This window comes from Pelophylax lessonae (genome assembly GCF_965119305.1).
Source record: "Pelophylax lessonae genome assembly, chromosome: 9".
NCBI classification, from domain to species: Eukaryota; Metazoa; Chordata; class Amphibia; order Anura; family Ranidae; genus Pelophylax; species Pelophylax lessonae.
Genome location: NC_138776.1, coordinates 48,534,629 through 48,551,667, shown reverse-complemented (window position 1 = coordinate 48,551,667; position 17,039 = coordinate 48,534,629). Strand labels below are relative to the sequence as shown.

General features: G+C 44.5%; 1 protein-coding gene across 1 annotated transcript in view; it reads right to left on the bottom strand.

Annotated features, from left to right (window-relative positions):
• Positions 1 to 17,039, bottom strand: part of ACSL5 (acyl-CoA synthetase long chain family member 5) — a 103,349-nt gene that overhangs the window by 31,417 nt on the left and 54,893 nt on the right. Inside the window, exons 8-11 of the mRNA XM_082268373.1 lie at positions 13,820 to 13,852; positions 10,019 to 10,070; positions 5,449 to 5,522; positions 1,944 to 2,021 (exon numbers count right to left, since the gene is read on the bottom strand). Of these exons, the coding sequence (XP_082124499.1) occupies positions 1,944 to 2,021; positions 5,449 to 5,522; positions 10,019 to 10,070; positions 13,820 to 13,852 (237 nt within the window). The remainder of the gene's footprint in view (positions 1 to 1,943; positions 2,022 to 5,448; positions 5,523 to 10,018; positions 10,071 to 13,819; positions 13,853 to 17,039) is intronic.

Genomic DNA, 17,039 nt, shown 5'->3' with positions numbered 1-17,039 from the left:
GCAATCCTTGCGACTGAATAGTTTTTTTTCTATGCTGAGATCACCGTTGAGGTATTTGTAAATTGCTATCATGTCCCCTCTCAAGCATCTCTTCTCCAGGGAGAATAAATCAAGCTCTTGTAAGCGCTCTCCATAATTAAAGTCCTCCAATCCCCTAATTAGTTTAGCTGCCCTTCTCTGGACTCTCTACAGCTCCAACACATCCCTTCTGAGAACTGGCGACCAGAACTGGACAGAGTACTCCAGAGGTGGTCGGACCAGAGTTTTATGAAGTAGTTTCCATTTTCAATGAAGGTCAACTTCAATCTAAGGATTGCATACAGTCTGATCACACTGCTTGCACCTGGCCCCTACACCCATATATATATAGTGTTAGAGCCATTTGGGTTGTTCAGAGGGGTGGTGTCAGGGAATCCCTGTATGACAGCTGGTGCCCAGGCATGCGCATGGTATTTCATACAGAACGGTGACCAAGCACGTGCACCTGCGCAGGCATGCACACACGTGCATCCATAGTTCCTGTTGGCGCCAACCGGCCTATTTAAAGCTCATGCCCATGCTTAGTGCTGACTGGTCTTCAGCTGTTCCTGTGTCCTGCTTGTATCTTGTTCTTGACCTCCATTGCTGGCTCTACAATCAACATCCACTTGCCCTCGTGTTTCTCCTGTCCCTTGTCACCATCAGTTCCACCTTCAGTGGGGCCTGGGCTAGAGATACAGGAGAGGCCAACCTCATAATCTCAGTCTCCTATCAGGTACGTGACAGGTGGAGGCTGTTGGTAAAGAAGACTTTCCATTTTCAAGGAAAGTCCACTTCAATCTAAAGATTGCATACAGTCTGATCACACTGCTTGCACCTGGCCCTTACACCCACAGACACAGTGTTAGATCCATTTGGATTGGATGGAACCCTCTATATCCCCATTCACCAAGCTGTAGCCCGAAGGCCATATGTGGCCCTTTGGTGCTTGTTGTGAGGCCCTTATTCCCCAGCAGTCAGGAGTGGAGAAGTTGGTTTGTAAAGGGGCTGCAATGGCGCTAATCTCTAGCAGTCTCTTATAACATGTCCCCAGTCTCTGATTGTCTCCTGCAGAATACTCTCTGTTTCTAATGACTCCTGTAGCATTTTACCCAGGGTTTTACCCTCTCCTGTAATAGGCATGCTGTTTCTGACAGTCTTCAGCAGCATTGTAAACATACAGAGTAACTTGGGTAACCCCTTGGTGATGTAACAAGAGGTTCCCCTATATCTCTCCTCCCCCCTTTGTAATAAGATGTTTCACAGTGCGTTGATTCTAGCAGACAATATATTCTCTTGTTTTAAAGATTGGGTTCCATTACACTGATACTGTTCACATGTGCTCCCGAGGAAGATCATTTGAAATGTGTTGAGTCCACATATGGATTTTTTTATTTGTGAACCCTTACAGTAGACATATGTTAGATCAGTGGTTCTCAACTCCGGGCCTTGGGACTCACCAACAGGCCAGGTTTGCAAGATAACTAAATTACATCACAGATGATCTCATTTGCTGCTCAGTGATTGCAGTATTCTAGTCTGCATCCCCCCAAGGTAATACTTAAAATCTGGCCTGTTAGTGGGTCCCGAGGACCAGAGTTGAGAACCACTGTGTTAGATGTATCTGTTCCTGTTTTATATTGGATGTACATAAAACTAAAATGTTGTTATATAAATGTACTTTAGTGCTCTTTATCTATATGTCCCTCAAAAAAGTCTAGGGCTACATTTTAGTGTTGTCTGGTATTACTCATAATTGACCACCACTGTTCTATATGGAACAATGTTTCACAGCTTTTTTAACTTCTAGTTACATGTAGCAGAGAACAGAAGCAGAGAAGGAACACAGTAATACAATATACAGTACGGTAGATCACACAGTGACTGTAGTGATAACAGACTGGAGCACAGAGCAGAGTCCTTACCTGAACCACCCTCTCAAACATGTGGGCCATGGGCAGATAAGAGATTTCAACATCGGAGGTCGTTGGAGCAAAGGTACTCTGTACAGTAAGAGAGGACACAAGTCAGCCTACATTGTGCAAAAAGCCAAACACACTTTCCCAGCTTACAGTTCAACATTGCATTACACATCCAATCATTCACCCTTGCCTGTCCTGCACTGTGGTCAGCAAATATATATAAGTGAAAGGAGGGGAGTTGGTGTGAGCCCCCAAATTGACCTGCGCAAATGAATGTGATGAATAAAATATTACTGAATTAAATGTGGATTCGTGTATTTTGTGAAATTTCTTTCAACCTTGTGAGCTGCAACATAAACGTGGTACACGTGGATAAATGCAAAAATATAAAGATATGACGCTCAACAAAAAATAAATCACAATATACATTAAATGAAACCACAAACGTGCTGATAGTGGAAGTAAATGTGTCAAACGTTGGTGCTCAGTCAATAAAGAGTGACAATAAATAAATCAAGTCTCTGGTGCTCAAAAAAACATTCAAACAGAAAGTCCAAATAACAGCAGCTGATGGAAAATCCTAGACTTAATAGCAGTGTATTCCTTAAGTGCCGGTTCACACTCTTGCGAGTGCAGCGATCTCATGTAATATCGGAGCGCACTGCTCCTTCATTACATGCGATCAGCTGTGCGGTGCGAATTCAGCCATACACTTATGGCTATGGCTAAATTCGCACACTGCACCCGCACAAAAGTCCCACATGACCTTTTTTTCAGCCGCATCAGGATCGGATCGCACAGTGGTTCACACTTGTGCGATCCGATCCTGTGCAAACTGTAAAGATCGCACTGCGATATGCGATTAAACTGGGGGTGTCGTTAACATTTCATTGACACCCCCAGCGTATCGCATATGGCAGTGTGAACTGCCAAGGGTGCGTTTGCGATGCGGGAACAGGCTGCGGATTCACAGCCTTCCCGCATCGCATAAGTGTGACCCGGCACTAAAAGCCTCCACATCCACACGTTCACCCAGTGCAAGCAAATATAAATGCTTACCAGAAATATAGGACTCCTTGATTATAGGGGGTCACTAAAGCATATTCCTTTCAACATGTGATCCGACCAGACCATACATCAATGTTAAATTAGCGCTTGGTGTAGAAAAAATGCTCTCTCACCATAGAGAGTATGTAGCCAGACCAAGAGTTAAATCAGGACCATGATATGGATAGAGAGAAAAAGAAAGGCTCTCATGGCGCAGTATCTCATGACAAAACCATTTAATAGTTTTAAAATCACACTTACTACATCCAAAGTATAAAAGAGCCTTCAATGCAGGAATCTCGGTTACAAGGGATAGGAGCGCCGCTTCCACGTTCCACCTGCGTTCCTCTTGACCGGAAGTTACGATCTCACGTTCCCGACGTACGTTTCGTCAGTTCGTGATGACGTCAGCTGCTGTTATTTGGACTTTCTGTTTGGATGTTTTTTTGGGCACCAGAGACTTGATTTATTTATTGTCACTCTTTATTGACTGAGCACCAAAGTTTGACACATTCACTTCCACTATCAGCACGTTTGTGGTTTCATTTAATATATATTGTGATTTATTTTTTGTTGCGCTCCATATCTTTATATTTTAGCAAATATATATAACTGTACACAAAAATGTAATATGCTGTAAATTTATATATGAAGATATATTTAAATATGATAGATAGATAGATAGATAGATAGATAGATAGATAGATAGATAGATAGATAGATAGATAGATAGATAGATAGATAGATAGATATTATAAATATAAATCTAACTACTATATAATTATATTATTATAATATAAATCCTACTATTCAAAAGGTCCTGCTGGAAAAACAGTATTCGGTCAGCCTCTGCAGAAAGTTGCTGCAGCACTGATCAGTGTATTCTAAGAAGAAGCGGGGGGTTGGAATACAATAGTACAGCAAGAGAGATTCCTGCATGCATACTGCTTGTGTGTGTTTTTTCTCGTTCAATCTGCTAGCTGAGTGAATAAAACTCTCAGTGTATAAGCAGCCTAAAGTGGTTGTAAACCTCTAACATGAGATATGAACAAAACATATCCCTCTATTTTGTGTGTAGCACTGTCCCCTAGGGAGCTGCTGAGTGTGGAATTCCCCTGGGTTACCTATAGCAACAGTCCGTAAAACTCATCTCTTTAAGACTTGGCTCAGTCAGTAAACAGTCCAGGGGATTTGGTTTTTTTTTTATTTTAGAACTTGGATAGGAGAAGGGATGAGTGGGATACTCCAACTTGAACTATGCACAATTTCTGAGGACACTAACTGTAATGGGTGCGGCAAGGCCGCTGCTTCACCTTGCCACTGAAGTAAAGTAGCAGATAGGTTCCGAATCCTGACTGAATTTCTCTTCAGGGTACTGACTTGGCAGTTGGCACCCCCTTTCTCACTTCCCGTGCATGCTAGCCCCTTGTCCACTGATTCTCTACTGGAGTGGTCCCCTTCCTGCACAGACCCCTGGCAAGCTACCCAGTACTCACGTATACTGTTTTTCCCTGGGCTGCTCTGCCTTCAGCTTCACTTGTCAGTATCCTGGACCTCCTGGCTTAGCATCACACACTTGATCCACTAGGCCGACTGCCTGTGACCACCTTTTTTGCTGACAGGAGGAGAGAAAAACCTTCACCCTCCTCCTGGGACCTGGCTTCCCGCCCAAAGACGCCCTGTCACATGTGCCCCTGGCTTTTATGACCTATCCCAGGATGCACCACTGTTGTGCCCTCCCACTCGGACAGCCACAAAAGCCTGTGTGTCACTGGCTGGGTTTCCTCCACTGTCCAACAGGCTCCCCTATTGGATACAGTGGGGACACTCCCTCAGACCAAGTGAATCACACTTGGACATATGTAACAGGCAAAACTACAGATCAGGCTCCCCTGAAAAGCAGATGGAGCAAACAATGCTTTTACATAGCACCTACCTAGGAGGTGCTACATCTTTATTTGTCATAGTTCAGAGTACTAAAGTTTAATTTCTATCTGCTGCCTCCTCACAAGTTTTCCTAAAACCGAGAAAAAAAAGTGATGGGGAGGGATCTCCAGCACACAGCCTGTGATTTACAGCCTCAGCTCTGTTCCTGTGTGCTATGTGAATAGGTGTGTCCCTTTCCTTCCAATCAGCTCTCACTGAGCTCTGCAGAGTGTAACTTCAGCTCCCCCTCACCTGCCTTCTGGAGCTCAGAAATGCTGCGTCAATTCTGGACTTCGATGTAGAGGAGCAAAGCAGATAAACAGGTACAACTTATGCAGGAGGATTTGTTTCATCTCTGTGTATCACCTGAGGTCAGTCACTTTACTGGGTCTATGTAAGGGTTTACAACCACTTTAACTCTTTACAAGAAGAGACAGATAAATCTGCAGGATTTTTAAGAACAGAAATATGCTTTCTTGGTTTTTTGATAACTGAGCTAAGAATCTGCTGAATCTCGGGGAAGGCGAAGGCTTACCTCTACATTTTTAATAAAACTGGCAGCATCAGCTACAACGTTTCTGTGGGTCAGCATGGCACCTTTTGGGTCACCTGATGTAAAAAAGAAAAAAAATAGGTGAAATAAAAATATAATCAGAGTAATAAGCAGAGCCCAAACAATGTACAACAAATTGGCAGCAAGAACTGAATCAATGACTCTAAGGGGACCTGTTGGATTAGAACTCTAGAAACTGCTGATAACGATTTTCTTAAAGTGAAGCTGTGGACAGGCCATGGATTTTCAAATATTTACATATTGCTAACGAACAAACAGCTGGTGACTCAGCAAACTGAATGCGTTATTGTATTATTTCCTACAAGAATAGCTGCCTTATCCGGTTTTTGGTTTTAGATTGATGAACCCTGATGAAGGGGGCCTGTGAAGCCCCTGAAATATGTTGGCTAATTGCTGTGACTTTTGTAACTTAAAACAAACGTCTGAGTGTGTGGTTAGGAGCATCTAGTACAAAAGTTCATTTCATGAGGGAATAACCTTTAAAACATTTATTGGTTAACCACTTGCCGACTGCCGCACGACTATTTACGTCGGCAGTCAGCCCCTCACAGGCAGAGTGACGTAAATCTGGTGGTCACGGACCCCCTCCCCCCCCCCCCCCCCGCGTGTGACCGGCGGATCCGATGTCCGCCGGTCACTCGGCGATCGACGCTGCAGAGGGAGAAAGGCAGGCGGCTGATGTAAACAAGCCGCCTGTCATTCTCCCCTGTGTAGAAACAGTGATCATACGGTTCTACTATGTAGGACAGTTGATCACTGTTCCTACACCTCAAGCCACAGCCAATCACAGTTAGAATCACGCCCCTAGGGACACACATAACCCCTCCCTCTCAAAAAAAAGTTAACCCCTTCCCTGCCAGTGTCATTTTGCAGTAACAGTGCATATGTATAGCACTGATTACTGTAGAAATGTCACTGGTAACCCCAAAAGTGTCTAAAAAATGTCAGTCAAGGGTCCGATCTGTCCGCCGCAATGTCGCAGTACCGCAAAAAAAATCGCAGATCGCCGCCATTACGCGTTAAAAAAAAAAAACAGCAAAAATGACAAAAATCTTTCCCTTTGTTAGTAAACGCGATAACTTTTGCGCAAACCAATCAAAATACGCTTTTTGCAATTTTTTTTACCAAACATATGTAGCATAAAACAAATTGGCCGAAAATGTTAAAAAATTTAGATTTTTACATTTATTTTGGGGGGGAATTTCATATAAAAAAAATGTGAAAAATAATGTTATTTTTGCAAAATTGACGCTCTTTTTTTGTTTATAGCGCATGATCAAAAAATCGCACAGGTGATCAAATACCACCAAAAGAAAGCTCTGTTTGTGGGAAAAAAGGACGTCAATTTCGTTTGGGTACAGCGTCGCACGACCGCGCAATTGTCCGTTAAAGTCATGCAGTGCCGAATCGCAAAATAGGCCCTGGTCAGGAAGGGGGTAAAATCTTCCGGGGCTTAAATGGTTAAAGCACATCTCTAGAGGACAGCAAAAATGCTCCTTTGCATTGGGGCTGCCCCCCGGCACAGTAAGGATTACATGCTCGCTTAAGTCTAGGAAGCAGCGAAAAGCACTTTTACATACTCCCTCCTCTGTTCCCCTGACATCTGGTCCTCTCCTCCACTTTCCTGTGCTTTGACAGTGGACTGTCCCTCAACTGTTCTCACATCCATTGCAGCACTGTGGGCTCTAAATTGTTCTTGATGACATCAGAGGACCTGCTTAGGGAAGGAGAGGCTGCAAGGACCAGACTTACAACCTAAAGCAGCCTTCAGAGGGAGGATCAGGTAAGTAAAAACTGCTTTTTTGTGGCCCCCTTACAATTGGGGGTAGGGCAGTCCCACCGCAAGAGAGTATTGTTGCTTTCACTGAAGCTCAGCTTTAAGAGGATAAAAAAGAGACAACACGTTTCAGGGGAAAGGGATCCTCCTTCTTCAGGTCTTGGACAATAGTTCGTAATAGGCTCAAGATGGAGTTTGTTTTGAGCATCCGATACCGCCAACACATTTCAGGGGAAAGGGCTCCTCCTCCTTCAGGGTTTGGACAATGGTTTGAAATAGAATCAGAATGGAATACACTAGAAACCTGAGTTAAGGCTGAATTTGGACCGTACTAACATGTATTGGTTGAGCCAGATGGACTTGTGTCTTTTTTCAACCTGACTAACTATGTGTAGCACCCTACCAGGTAGGTGCTAGGTAAAAGCGTAATGGGCTTTGGCTGCCTAACAGCGGTGCCATGATTTTCAGCTGGACTGTCATATCTCCCAGGTGTGGCTGCTGAGAGGAGAGTCTCCCCACTGGCTCCAAGAGAGGATTCTCATTGGGCAGTGGAGGAAACCCAATCAGTGGCCCATTCAGGCCTGTATCTACCCCAGAAGGCAGATTCTGCCACAGAAGATTCTGGGAGTGGGTATTAGTTTGAGGGGAACGCATGACGCAGCGTCTTTGGTGGGGAGCAGAGTCCCAGGAGGGAGGGTACGGCTGTCTCTCCTCTTGTCAGAAGGATCGGGTGTCTTGGGTGGCTGCCTGAGAATCCAGAAGGGAGAGCGGAGCTGAGCTGCAGAGAGGATCTGTTGTGCCGAGGACCAGTGGAGAAAGAGGGGTTCAGTTCCAGGAAAGCATTCCAAGGTCGTGAGTACTGTGAACTGCCTCTAGGGGTCTGCCTAGTGTAGAGGGAGCCTGAGAATCCAGAAGGGAGAGTGGAGCTGAGCTGCAGAGAGGATCCGTTGTGCCGATGACCAGTGGAGAAAGAGGGGTTCAGTTCCAGGAAAGCATTCCAAGGTCGTGAGTACTGTGAACTGCCTCTAGGGGTCTGCCTAGTGTAGAGGGGACCACTCCGTTGAAGGTCCCAGGGATCCTGGAGCCCGCAGGTGTCAAGGGGGTTGCCTAGTGAAAGGACCCTAAAGTGTCAAGGGGGTATCTTAGTGAAAGGACCCTAAAGTGTCAAGGGGGTTGCCTAGTGAAAGGACCCTGAAGTGTTAAGAGGGTTTTCTAGTGAGAGGACCCTGGAAGTGTAGAGGGGGTGTCAGCGGTTGGGCCCTGAAGAGTCAAGTATACAATGTTAAGAGTTGCAGCAGCACAAGCAATTACAAGGAGCTACCTCAGTCAATAGAGGGCTGGAGGGAGTCATACACAGGACTTTTGAGGTAGACAGAGTGTCAAGAGTCAAGGATCAATACAATCCTAGATCTTCTGAGTTAACCAAGGAGTTAAAATCGAAGTTTCAGCACTTTCAGCAGAACAGTATTTAAAGCGCCAAGCATTGGTCGGCATTCAGCTGGCGTCAGGACAGCGCTAGTAAGCATTTTTCTACAAAGTGTCCCAGTTGAACCTAGTTGAGCCAGAGGAGTATCCCACTCATTCCCTTCTCCCATCCCCATTATAAAATAAACATCACAAACCAAAGATGCCGGAATGGTCATTGTCTCAATTCTCACACTTGGGTTTTCAGCTTAAATGTGTTGGAAGTGTTTCCGGTAACAATGGCAGACATATGTAACTATGTAACTACAGTATGTAACTATGTCTTAGCTGCAATGTGGAGTGCCAGCTGTCCACATTGCTCTTAGAACGAGCTAGCCCTAACCCAGCCCTAACTCAGGCTTTCTAGTTTGAATGATTCTGTTACAAACCATTGTCCAAGCTCTGAAGAATGAGAAGCTCTTTCTTGTGAAATGCATTGGCTGTATCAGATAGTCCAGACCAGTTCCATCTTGATCCTTTTACAAACCATTGTCCAAGTTCTGAAGAAGGAGGAGACCTTTCACCCAAAACACAATGGCTGTATCTGATGCTCCTATTCAACAATTTAAATTTGATTCAATCACAGCCCTTGTTCAAGCCCTTCAGAAAGGTAAGTAATATTACCCAATAAGCATTTGTTGTATCTGATGCTCCTAATTAATTCCTCCATGGTTCTATCGCTAACCATTGTCAAAGCCTTTAGGAGTAGTTGGAAAGTAATTTCACCCGATAAGCATTTGATTTATCTGATGCTCCTACTGAATTCCTCCATAGTTCTATCACAAACCATTGTCCAAGCCCTATGGAAGGGGGAGTCCTTTCACCCAAAACCCAACAGTTGCATCTGATGTTCCTAACCAATGAATGTTGTAGAATAATTTCCAACCAAGATGAACTTTTGTACTAGGTGTTCCTAACCACATACCCAGAAGTTAGATGTGTGTTGAACAATTTGTCTATCAAGGTCAGGGAGGTAGCAGCCTAGGACCAGAATTAATTCCTTACACACATTCTTTTTAACTTAACTCCTTTAATGTTATTCCACATTGATTACTGTACAACTAATTTCCATTCTCATTGGTCCAGTGCTACCACAAACTTACCAGACCAATAAAACAAAGGGGTCTTTTCAGTTTACTTTTGGCACTCTTCTTTCTCTACCATACATACAAAGGATACAATTTTTATTGTTTTGACTTTTTTTTTTTTTTTAATGCATTTCAAAGCTAATATTATCTACTGAATATGTTATTTTTTCTAGTCATCTGATGTTTAGCAGACGGACAGTACCTGTGGTCCCACTTGTAAAGCAAATCACACACAGGTCTTCTGGATTTGGCGGCTGTATCAAAAAAAGACAAAAGGAAGAAATGCAAGTTTTCAAAAAATTATTTTGAGGCATACATTGTTTATTTGAAGGGTACTCAGCTGTTAGTAAAACAGTTGAAAATGTTGTTCATGGGATCATATCACACAAGGTCAGGGATCAACCCACTGGAACCCGTCCACCCAATGTAGGTAAATTACATAATAGTTTTCGTAACAATATTTGAAATCCCCTAATAAGGTGTATGTAATTCTAAAATCTGTATTTCAGTATGTTTGGCATTCTCAGGTCCACTGATAAGGAAGTAGCACTTGCCCTCTTGTATGGGGCCCAGGCCCCATAAGTTCAACAGGGGGGGTACAGAGCAGCAGGAGTGGGCTCAATTACGGCTCAATTACTGGGACCAACCCCCCTGTGTTTACATTGCTTCAGTTTGTCAATGAACAGGGAGCCTCTGTACAGAGTGCCTCCTGTTCATTCACCCTGCAGCTGAGGCTGTAGAGAAGGGATTGAGGAATCTGTGTCCTCAATCTTTCTCTGTCTCAAAAGTGAGACGTTAGGTGTCTGTTTAGACCCTTTCTTTTTCACCAGCTCCCACAGGGCTGTTCAAAAATATGTAAAAAATAAAAAACAAAAATTTTAAAAAATAATGAAAAAACATAATTAGGGCTCTTTCACACGGCCGCTCCGCTTGTCCGCAAATCATCCTATTTTTTTGCGGATGATTTGCGGACATAATGTAAGTCAATGGCATTGCGGATGTCAGCGGAATACCATCCGCTGACATCCGATTTTCTTCCTTTCAGTTCTGTTCCGTTTTTTGGAACGGAACAGAACCCTATTTTTCCTCCGAGTAAAAAACGGAAAGGAAGGAAAATCGGATGTCAGCGGTGTCATCTGCTGACATCCGCAATGCCCATAGACTTACATTATGTCTGCATATCATCCGCAAACGGATGGGATGATATGCGGACATACGGAGCGGATGACACAAGTGTCATCCGCTCCGTGAAAAAAAAAAAAAGTCCCGCATCGGATAAGAACAGCGGAGCGGCCGTGTGAAAGAGCCCTTAGGGCTCACTCTCACAGGTATTCTGGTTGCATGAATGAGTGGTTTGTTCATGCAGCTGGAGCCGCTTGTTAGGTTTGTTTCACTGTTCTTGTCAACTAGGTTTACGGGGGCCTCATGATTTCTAACAGCAGCCCTGGGCCCTCTATTCAGTATTCTTAGGCAAATTGTTTTTTTTTTTTCTGAATCTTTTGCAAAGTTTCTTCCTTTGGGAATTTACCAGTACCAGTAACTCCTGTTGCCAGCTGACAACACCAAAGCACTTGACAGCCTACTGTGCAAACTCCTTCAAGTGGAGTTCCGGGCAAAAATTTTTTTGGGCATAAAAATACCCCTAGGACAGTCAGGGCGAGTGCATTTAACCACTTGCCGACCGCCGCACGACTATCTACGTCGGCGGTCAGCCCCTCACAGGCAAACTAACGTAGGTCTACGTCGCTTGCCTGTGAGGGTCTAGGGAGCGAGCGCGCGCCGCCGGAGGCGCGCTCCCGCTCCCGCGTGGTCACGGACCCCCCCGCGCGTGTGACCAGCGGACCCGATGTCCGCCGGTCACTCGGCGATCGGCGGAGGAGAGGGAGAATGTCAGGCAGCTTGTGTAAACAAGCCACCTGTCATTCTCCTCGCTGTAAAGACACTGATCACACGGATCTAGTATGTAGATCCGTTGATCAGTGTCCTTACAGCTGAAGCCACAGCCAATCACAGTAGAAAGCACGCCCCTAGGGACACACACAGCCCCTCCCTCCCAAATAAAGTTAACCCCTTCACTACCAGTGTATTTTTACAGTAACAGTGCATATGTATAGCACTGATTACTGTAGAAATGTCACTGGGACCCCCAAAAGTGTCACAAATGTCAGTCAAGGGTCCGATCTGTCCGCCCCAATGTCGCAGTACCGCAAAAAAAATCGCAGATCGCCGCCATTACGCGTTAAAAAAAAAAACAACAAAAATTACAAAAATCTCTCCCTTTGTTAGTAAACGCAATAACTTTTGCGCAAACCAATCAAAATACGCTTTTTGCGATTTTTTTTACCAAACATAGGTAGCATAAAACAAATTGGCCGAAAATGTTAAAAAATTTTGATTTTTATATTTTTTTGGGGGGAATTTCATATAAAAAAATGTGAAAAATATTGCTATTTTTGCAAAAGTGACGCTCTTTTTTTGTTTATAGCCCGTGATCAAAAAATCGCACAGGTGATCAAATACCACCAAAAGCTCTGTTTGTGGGAAAAAAAGGACGCCAAATTCGTTTAGGTACAGCGTCGCACGACCGTGCAATTGTCCGTTAAAGTCACGCAGTGCCGAATCGCAAAATACCCCCTGGTCAGGAAGGGGGTAAAATCTTCCGGGGCTTAAGTGGTTAAGCAACGATAGCCTCTGAACTGTCCCCTGCTTAGTGTACCTGTAAGAAGAAAAACTTACCTTGAAAATTTCTTGTCCAGCGCTGCCATCTGCGGTGTGGGTAGCTGAAGCCGTAGTGTCCCTCTTCGTGTCCTCTTCCTGGATGTCGGAGTCCCAGAATGCCAAGCTCGACACTTCCGGGGCAGGCGCATCATCCCGCAGCTGGTTCTGCGCAAGCCCAAAAGCTGTTCTAATGCATTCAGCAGGGAATGACGCACCTGACCCGGAAGTGACGAGGGACACCGGTGAGGGCATTGACTCCTGGGATTGATAATGCTCATCTCCCAGGAGTCAATGCAAAGGAGGAAGTGATGTCGGGGGCCGCGGCCGCAGAGGGAGGAAGTGGAAGGAAGGTAAGTTAATTTTCAGAAAAAATCAGGTAAGTGAAACAAAAAAAAATAACTATCCAATTCTTTTTCAGGATCTTTTAATGTAACAGAAACTGCAAAGTTGAAAAATAGGGTGGAACTCCGCTTTCAGTTGGCCATTGGTAGACCTGATTGGCAACCCAATGATCAACTGAAGGAGCTTGCACACCAGACTGACAACGCTGCTGCCAATTAATGGGAAGTGGTTTGGTGTTGTCTCCCTTGAACAGAAAGAGCAGTAACTGGCAGGATCTTCAGGTAAATATTTTTTTCAACAGATTCAAAACTATTTGCTTAAAGTGTAACTAAAAGAAAAACTTTTTTTTTTTTTTTTTTGGAATAAAGTGGAGAGGGATTAGTACACTGGTCAGGTTTTATTGCTTTCTGTGCCCCTGTGTGTTTCTGAGATTCACCCTATCTATTGGTCCTGTTCATCATTATCACCGAAAGTGAAAGAATTTCCCAAGGTCTGCAATAGAGGGGAAATCTTCCAATGGGGGGCACAAGTTCTGGTGACAACAAGGGATTTCCTCGATTTGGAAGGATTTCCTCTCACTTCCTGTTTTGGCTAAGGGACAGGAAGCAAAGGGAAATCTCCCTAATGGGACACAGATAGCAAAAAAAGACCTTATATGTGCTATGACTCTTCTTTACTTTATCCAAAATAATAATAAAAAATAAAATAAATTAAATATAGAAAATAATAATAATAAAAAAAAATGTTAAAGTGGTAAGGTGATTGTAAAGTCAGAAGATTTTTTTTATCTTAATGCATTCTATGCATTAAGCTAAAAAGCCTTCTGTGTTTAGCAGCCCCCCCCCCTCAGCCCCCCTAAAACTTACTTTGCTGTTTTCTTAAAGTGATTGTAAAGTCTCATTTTTCTTTTTCTCTATTAAAATAACAAACATGTTTTACTTACCACAACTTTCTTGAAGTTCTCTTTTCCCAGGTACTAGAACAAAAGAATACATAAAGAATATATAAATGATTAATATTAAGGAAAGAAGTAAATCAAATTATTCATCAATAATTGGTGATATTAAACAAATGTTATACTTATACAATGATGAAATAGGGAGCCCTCAGTCTATCTTACCCTGTGCTATAAGAGCCAGTGTGGCCAGATTCTGCAACCAACCACCTTCTAGATGTCAGACCAATAGTGCTTGGCTGAAAATAAAATATGTAAGGATGTTGATTGGTTGCTTTGGGCAGTTTAGAATTATTATTTTAGTACTAGTTATTTTTTTTTTAGAACAAAAGTAAGTAAAATTGACATTTTATTGATACTTTAACCACTTGCCGACCGCCCACCGCATTTATACTGCGGCAGGCTGGCTCAGCTGCGCAAATCGCTGGAGGCGTGCGCATGCGCCCCCCATTCGTCAGCAGGGAAGCTGATTCACGGGGGCGGCGGCTGTGATTTCCACCGGGCACTCGTGATCGCTCCCCATGGAGAGGGAATGGCGGTTTGCTGTTGTAAACACAGCAGACCGTTGTTCTCTCTGAAATCAAAACAGAGCGCCTGTGATCCTTCTATTTAAGATCACACGTCTCTGTATTCATTCCATAAGCCCACCCCCCTCACAGTTAGAAAACACCCCCTAGGCATACATTTAACCCTTTGATCGCCCCTGGAGTTAACCCCTTCCCTGCCAGTGTCATTAGTATAGTAACAGTGCATATTTTTAAGCACTGATTACTGTAGTAATGTCTCTGGTCCCCCCATAAGTGTCAAAAATGTCAGTTAGGGGTCCGATCTGTCCGCCGCAATGTCGCAGTCCCGCTAAAAATCCCTGATCACTCCCGTTACTAGTAAATTAAATGACATAAATCTTTTCCCTAGTTTGTAGACGTGATAACGTTTGCGCAAACCAATCATAATACGCTTATTGGGATTACCAAAAATATGTAGCGGAATACAAACTGGCCTAAAATGATGAAAAAAATTTGATTTTTACATTTTATTTGGGAATATTATATAGCAGAAAGTGAAAAATATATATATATTTTTTCAGAATTGTTGCTCTTTTTTTGTTTATAGCGCAAAAAATAAAAATCGCACAGGTGATCAAATACCACCAAAAGAAAGCTCTATCTGTGGGGAAATAAGAACATCAATTTTTCCGGGTACAGTGTCGCAGGACCACACAATTGTCCGTTAAAATAAGTGCCGAATCACAAAAAATGGCCTGGTCAATTAAGGGGGAAAATCTTCTGGTCCAGAAGTGGTTAATCACACCTGGGCATTCACCATTTTGCCAAAATTTCTGCCAGAGTTCGTGGAAAAGATTGATTAGGATGGTTTTGGGTGGTTTTGGGGGGTAAAAGTTTTAAATGGCTGTCAAGGGTTATGGAGCTCCCTGCATTTTTAAAAAAAATGTCATGCTATTTTTTGGACTCTTTTTCTATTTTTATTACTTGAATTAAAGTGTTTACTTCGCTATATATTCACCTAGATAGCAGTGGCGAAGCGTGGGTTGTCAGCACCCGGGGCAAGGCAAGTAATTTGGGCCCCCTAACCCGTGGGATTTCAGCACTCGAATCTCTTCCACTAGATTAGTTAAAGAAACCCTTACCCCCTAAGCACATGTATTGTTTGTTATGAAAATACTGATGTAATTAAAGTAAAATGCATCTAAATACAAGTTTCAATGACCAGCGTGCCCCCTTTCAATGCAGAGAGACCAGCGTGCCCCCTTCAATGCAGAATGACCAGCGTGCCCCCTTTCAATGCAGAGAGACCAGCGTACCCCCTTTCAATGCAGAATGACCAGCGTGCCCCCATTTAATGCAGAGAGACCAGCGTGCCCCCTTTCAGTGCAGAATGACCAGCGTGCCCCCTTTCAATGCAGAATGACTAGCGTGCCCCCTTTCAATGCAGAATGACCAGCGTGCCCCCTTTCAATGCAGAATGACCAGCGTTCCCCCTTTCAATGCAGAATGACCAGCGTGCCCCCCTTTCAATGCAGAGAGACCAGCGTGCCCCCTTTCCATGCAGAATGACCAGCGTGCCCCCATTCAATGCAGAGAGACCAGTGTGCCCCCTTTCAATGCAGAGAGACCAGTGTGCCCCCTTTCAATGCAGAGAGACCAGCGTGCCCCCTTTCAATGCAGAATGACCAGCGTGCCCCCTTTCAATGCAGAATGACCAGTGTGCCCCCATTCAATGCAGAGAGACATGCGTGCCCCCTTTCAATGCAGAGAGATCAGCGTGCCCCCTTTCAATACAGAGAGACCAGTGTGCCCCCTTTCAATGCAGAATGACCAGCGTGCCCCCTTTCAATGCAGAATGACCAGCGTGCCCCCTTTCAATGCAGAATGACCAGCGTGCCCCCTTTCAATGCAGAGAGACCAGCGTGCCCCCTTTCAATGCAGAATGACCAGCGTGCCCCCCTTCAATGCAGAGAGATCATCGTGCCCCCTTTCAATGCAGACAGACCAGCGTGCCCCCTTCAATGCAGAGAGACTTACCTGCAGCGGCGGCTTCTTCTCAGTTCCCAGCGTCTCCTCGAGTCCTCCCACCTCCTCCTCGGCCAATGGCATGTGTTCGCCTTTTGGCCAATCAGGAGGAGGATCCGTGTGACAATAGCGAATTTTCATTCGCTATTGTCACACAATGGGTGGGCTTGGGGCGCACTGCTCTGCGCCCTGGGTCCAACATTTTTTGAAGCCTATTAGAGCCTCTGGCTCTAATCAGGTGATAAAAAAAAAACCCACTCTGTAACAGCGCCAGGCTGCTGACTCACTCGCTGCTAAACTGACTGAGCAGTGAGGAGAGGCGGCATAGGCAGGGCTTGGCTTTCAATGCCACCCCACCCTACACCAATGCACAGGTGAGGCACAGTCCAGCCCCGCCCCGACCCGCCATTTTCAGCCATAGGGCGGCCGCGCTGGACATCTCCCAGCCTAAAGATGGAGGCAGCCGCAGACAGTGTGAACTGTGTATGTCAGAGTCAGACAGACAGAGTGACACTGAGGATGCGCCCCCCCTTCCCCCAGATGTTGCGCCCGGTGCGGCCAGCCACCCCTGCACCCCCACGCTACACCATTGCTAGATAGAAACACAGTGGCAGCTTTGTTGACAAACAATACCATGTGAGTGATATGGCTCTATTTACCAAAAAAGTAATTTATTT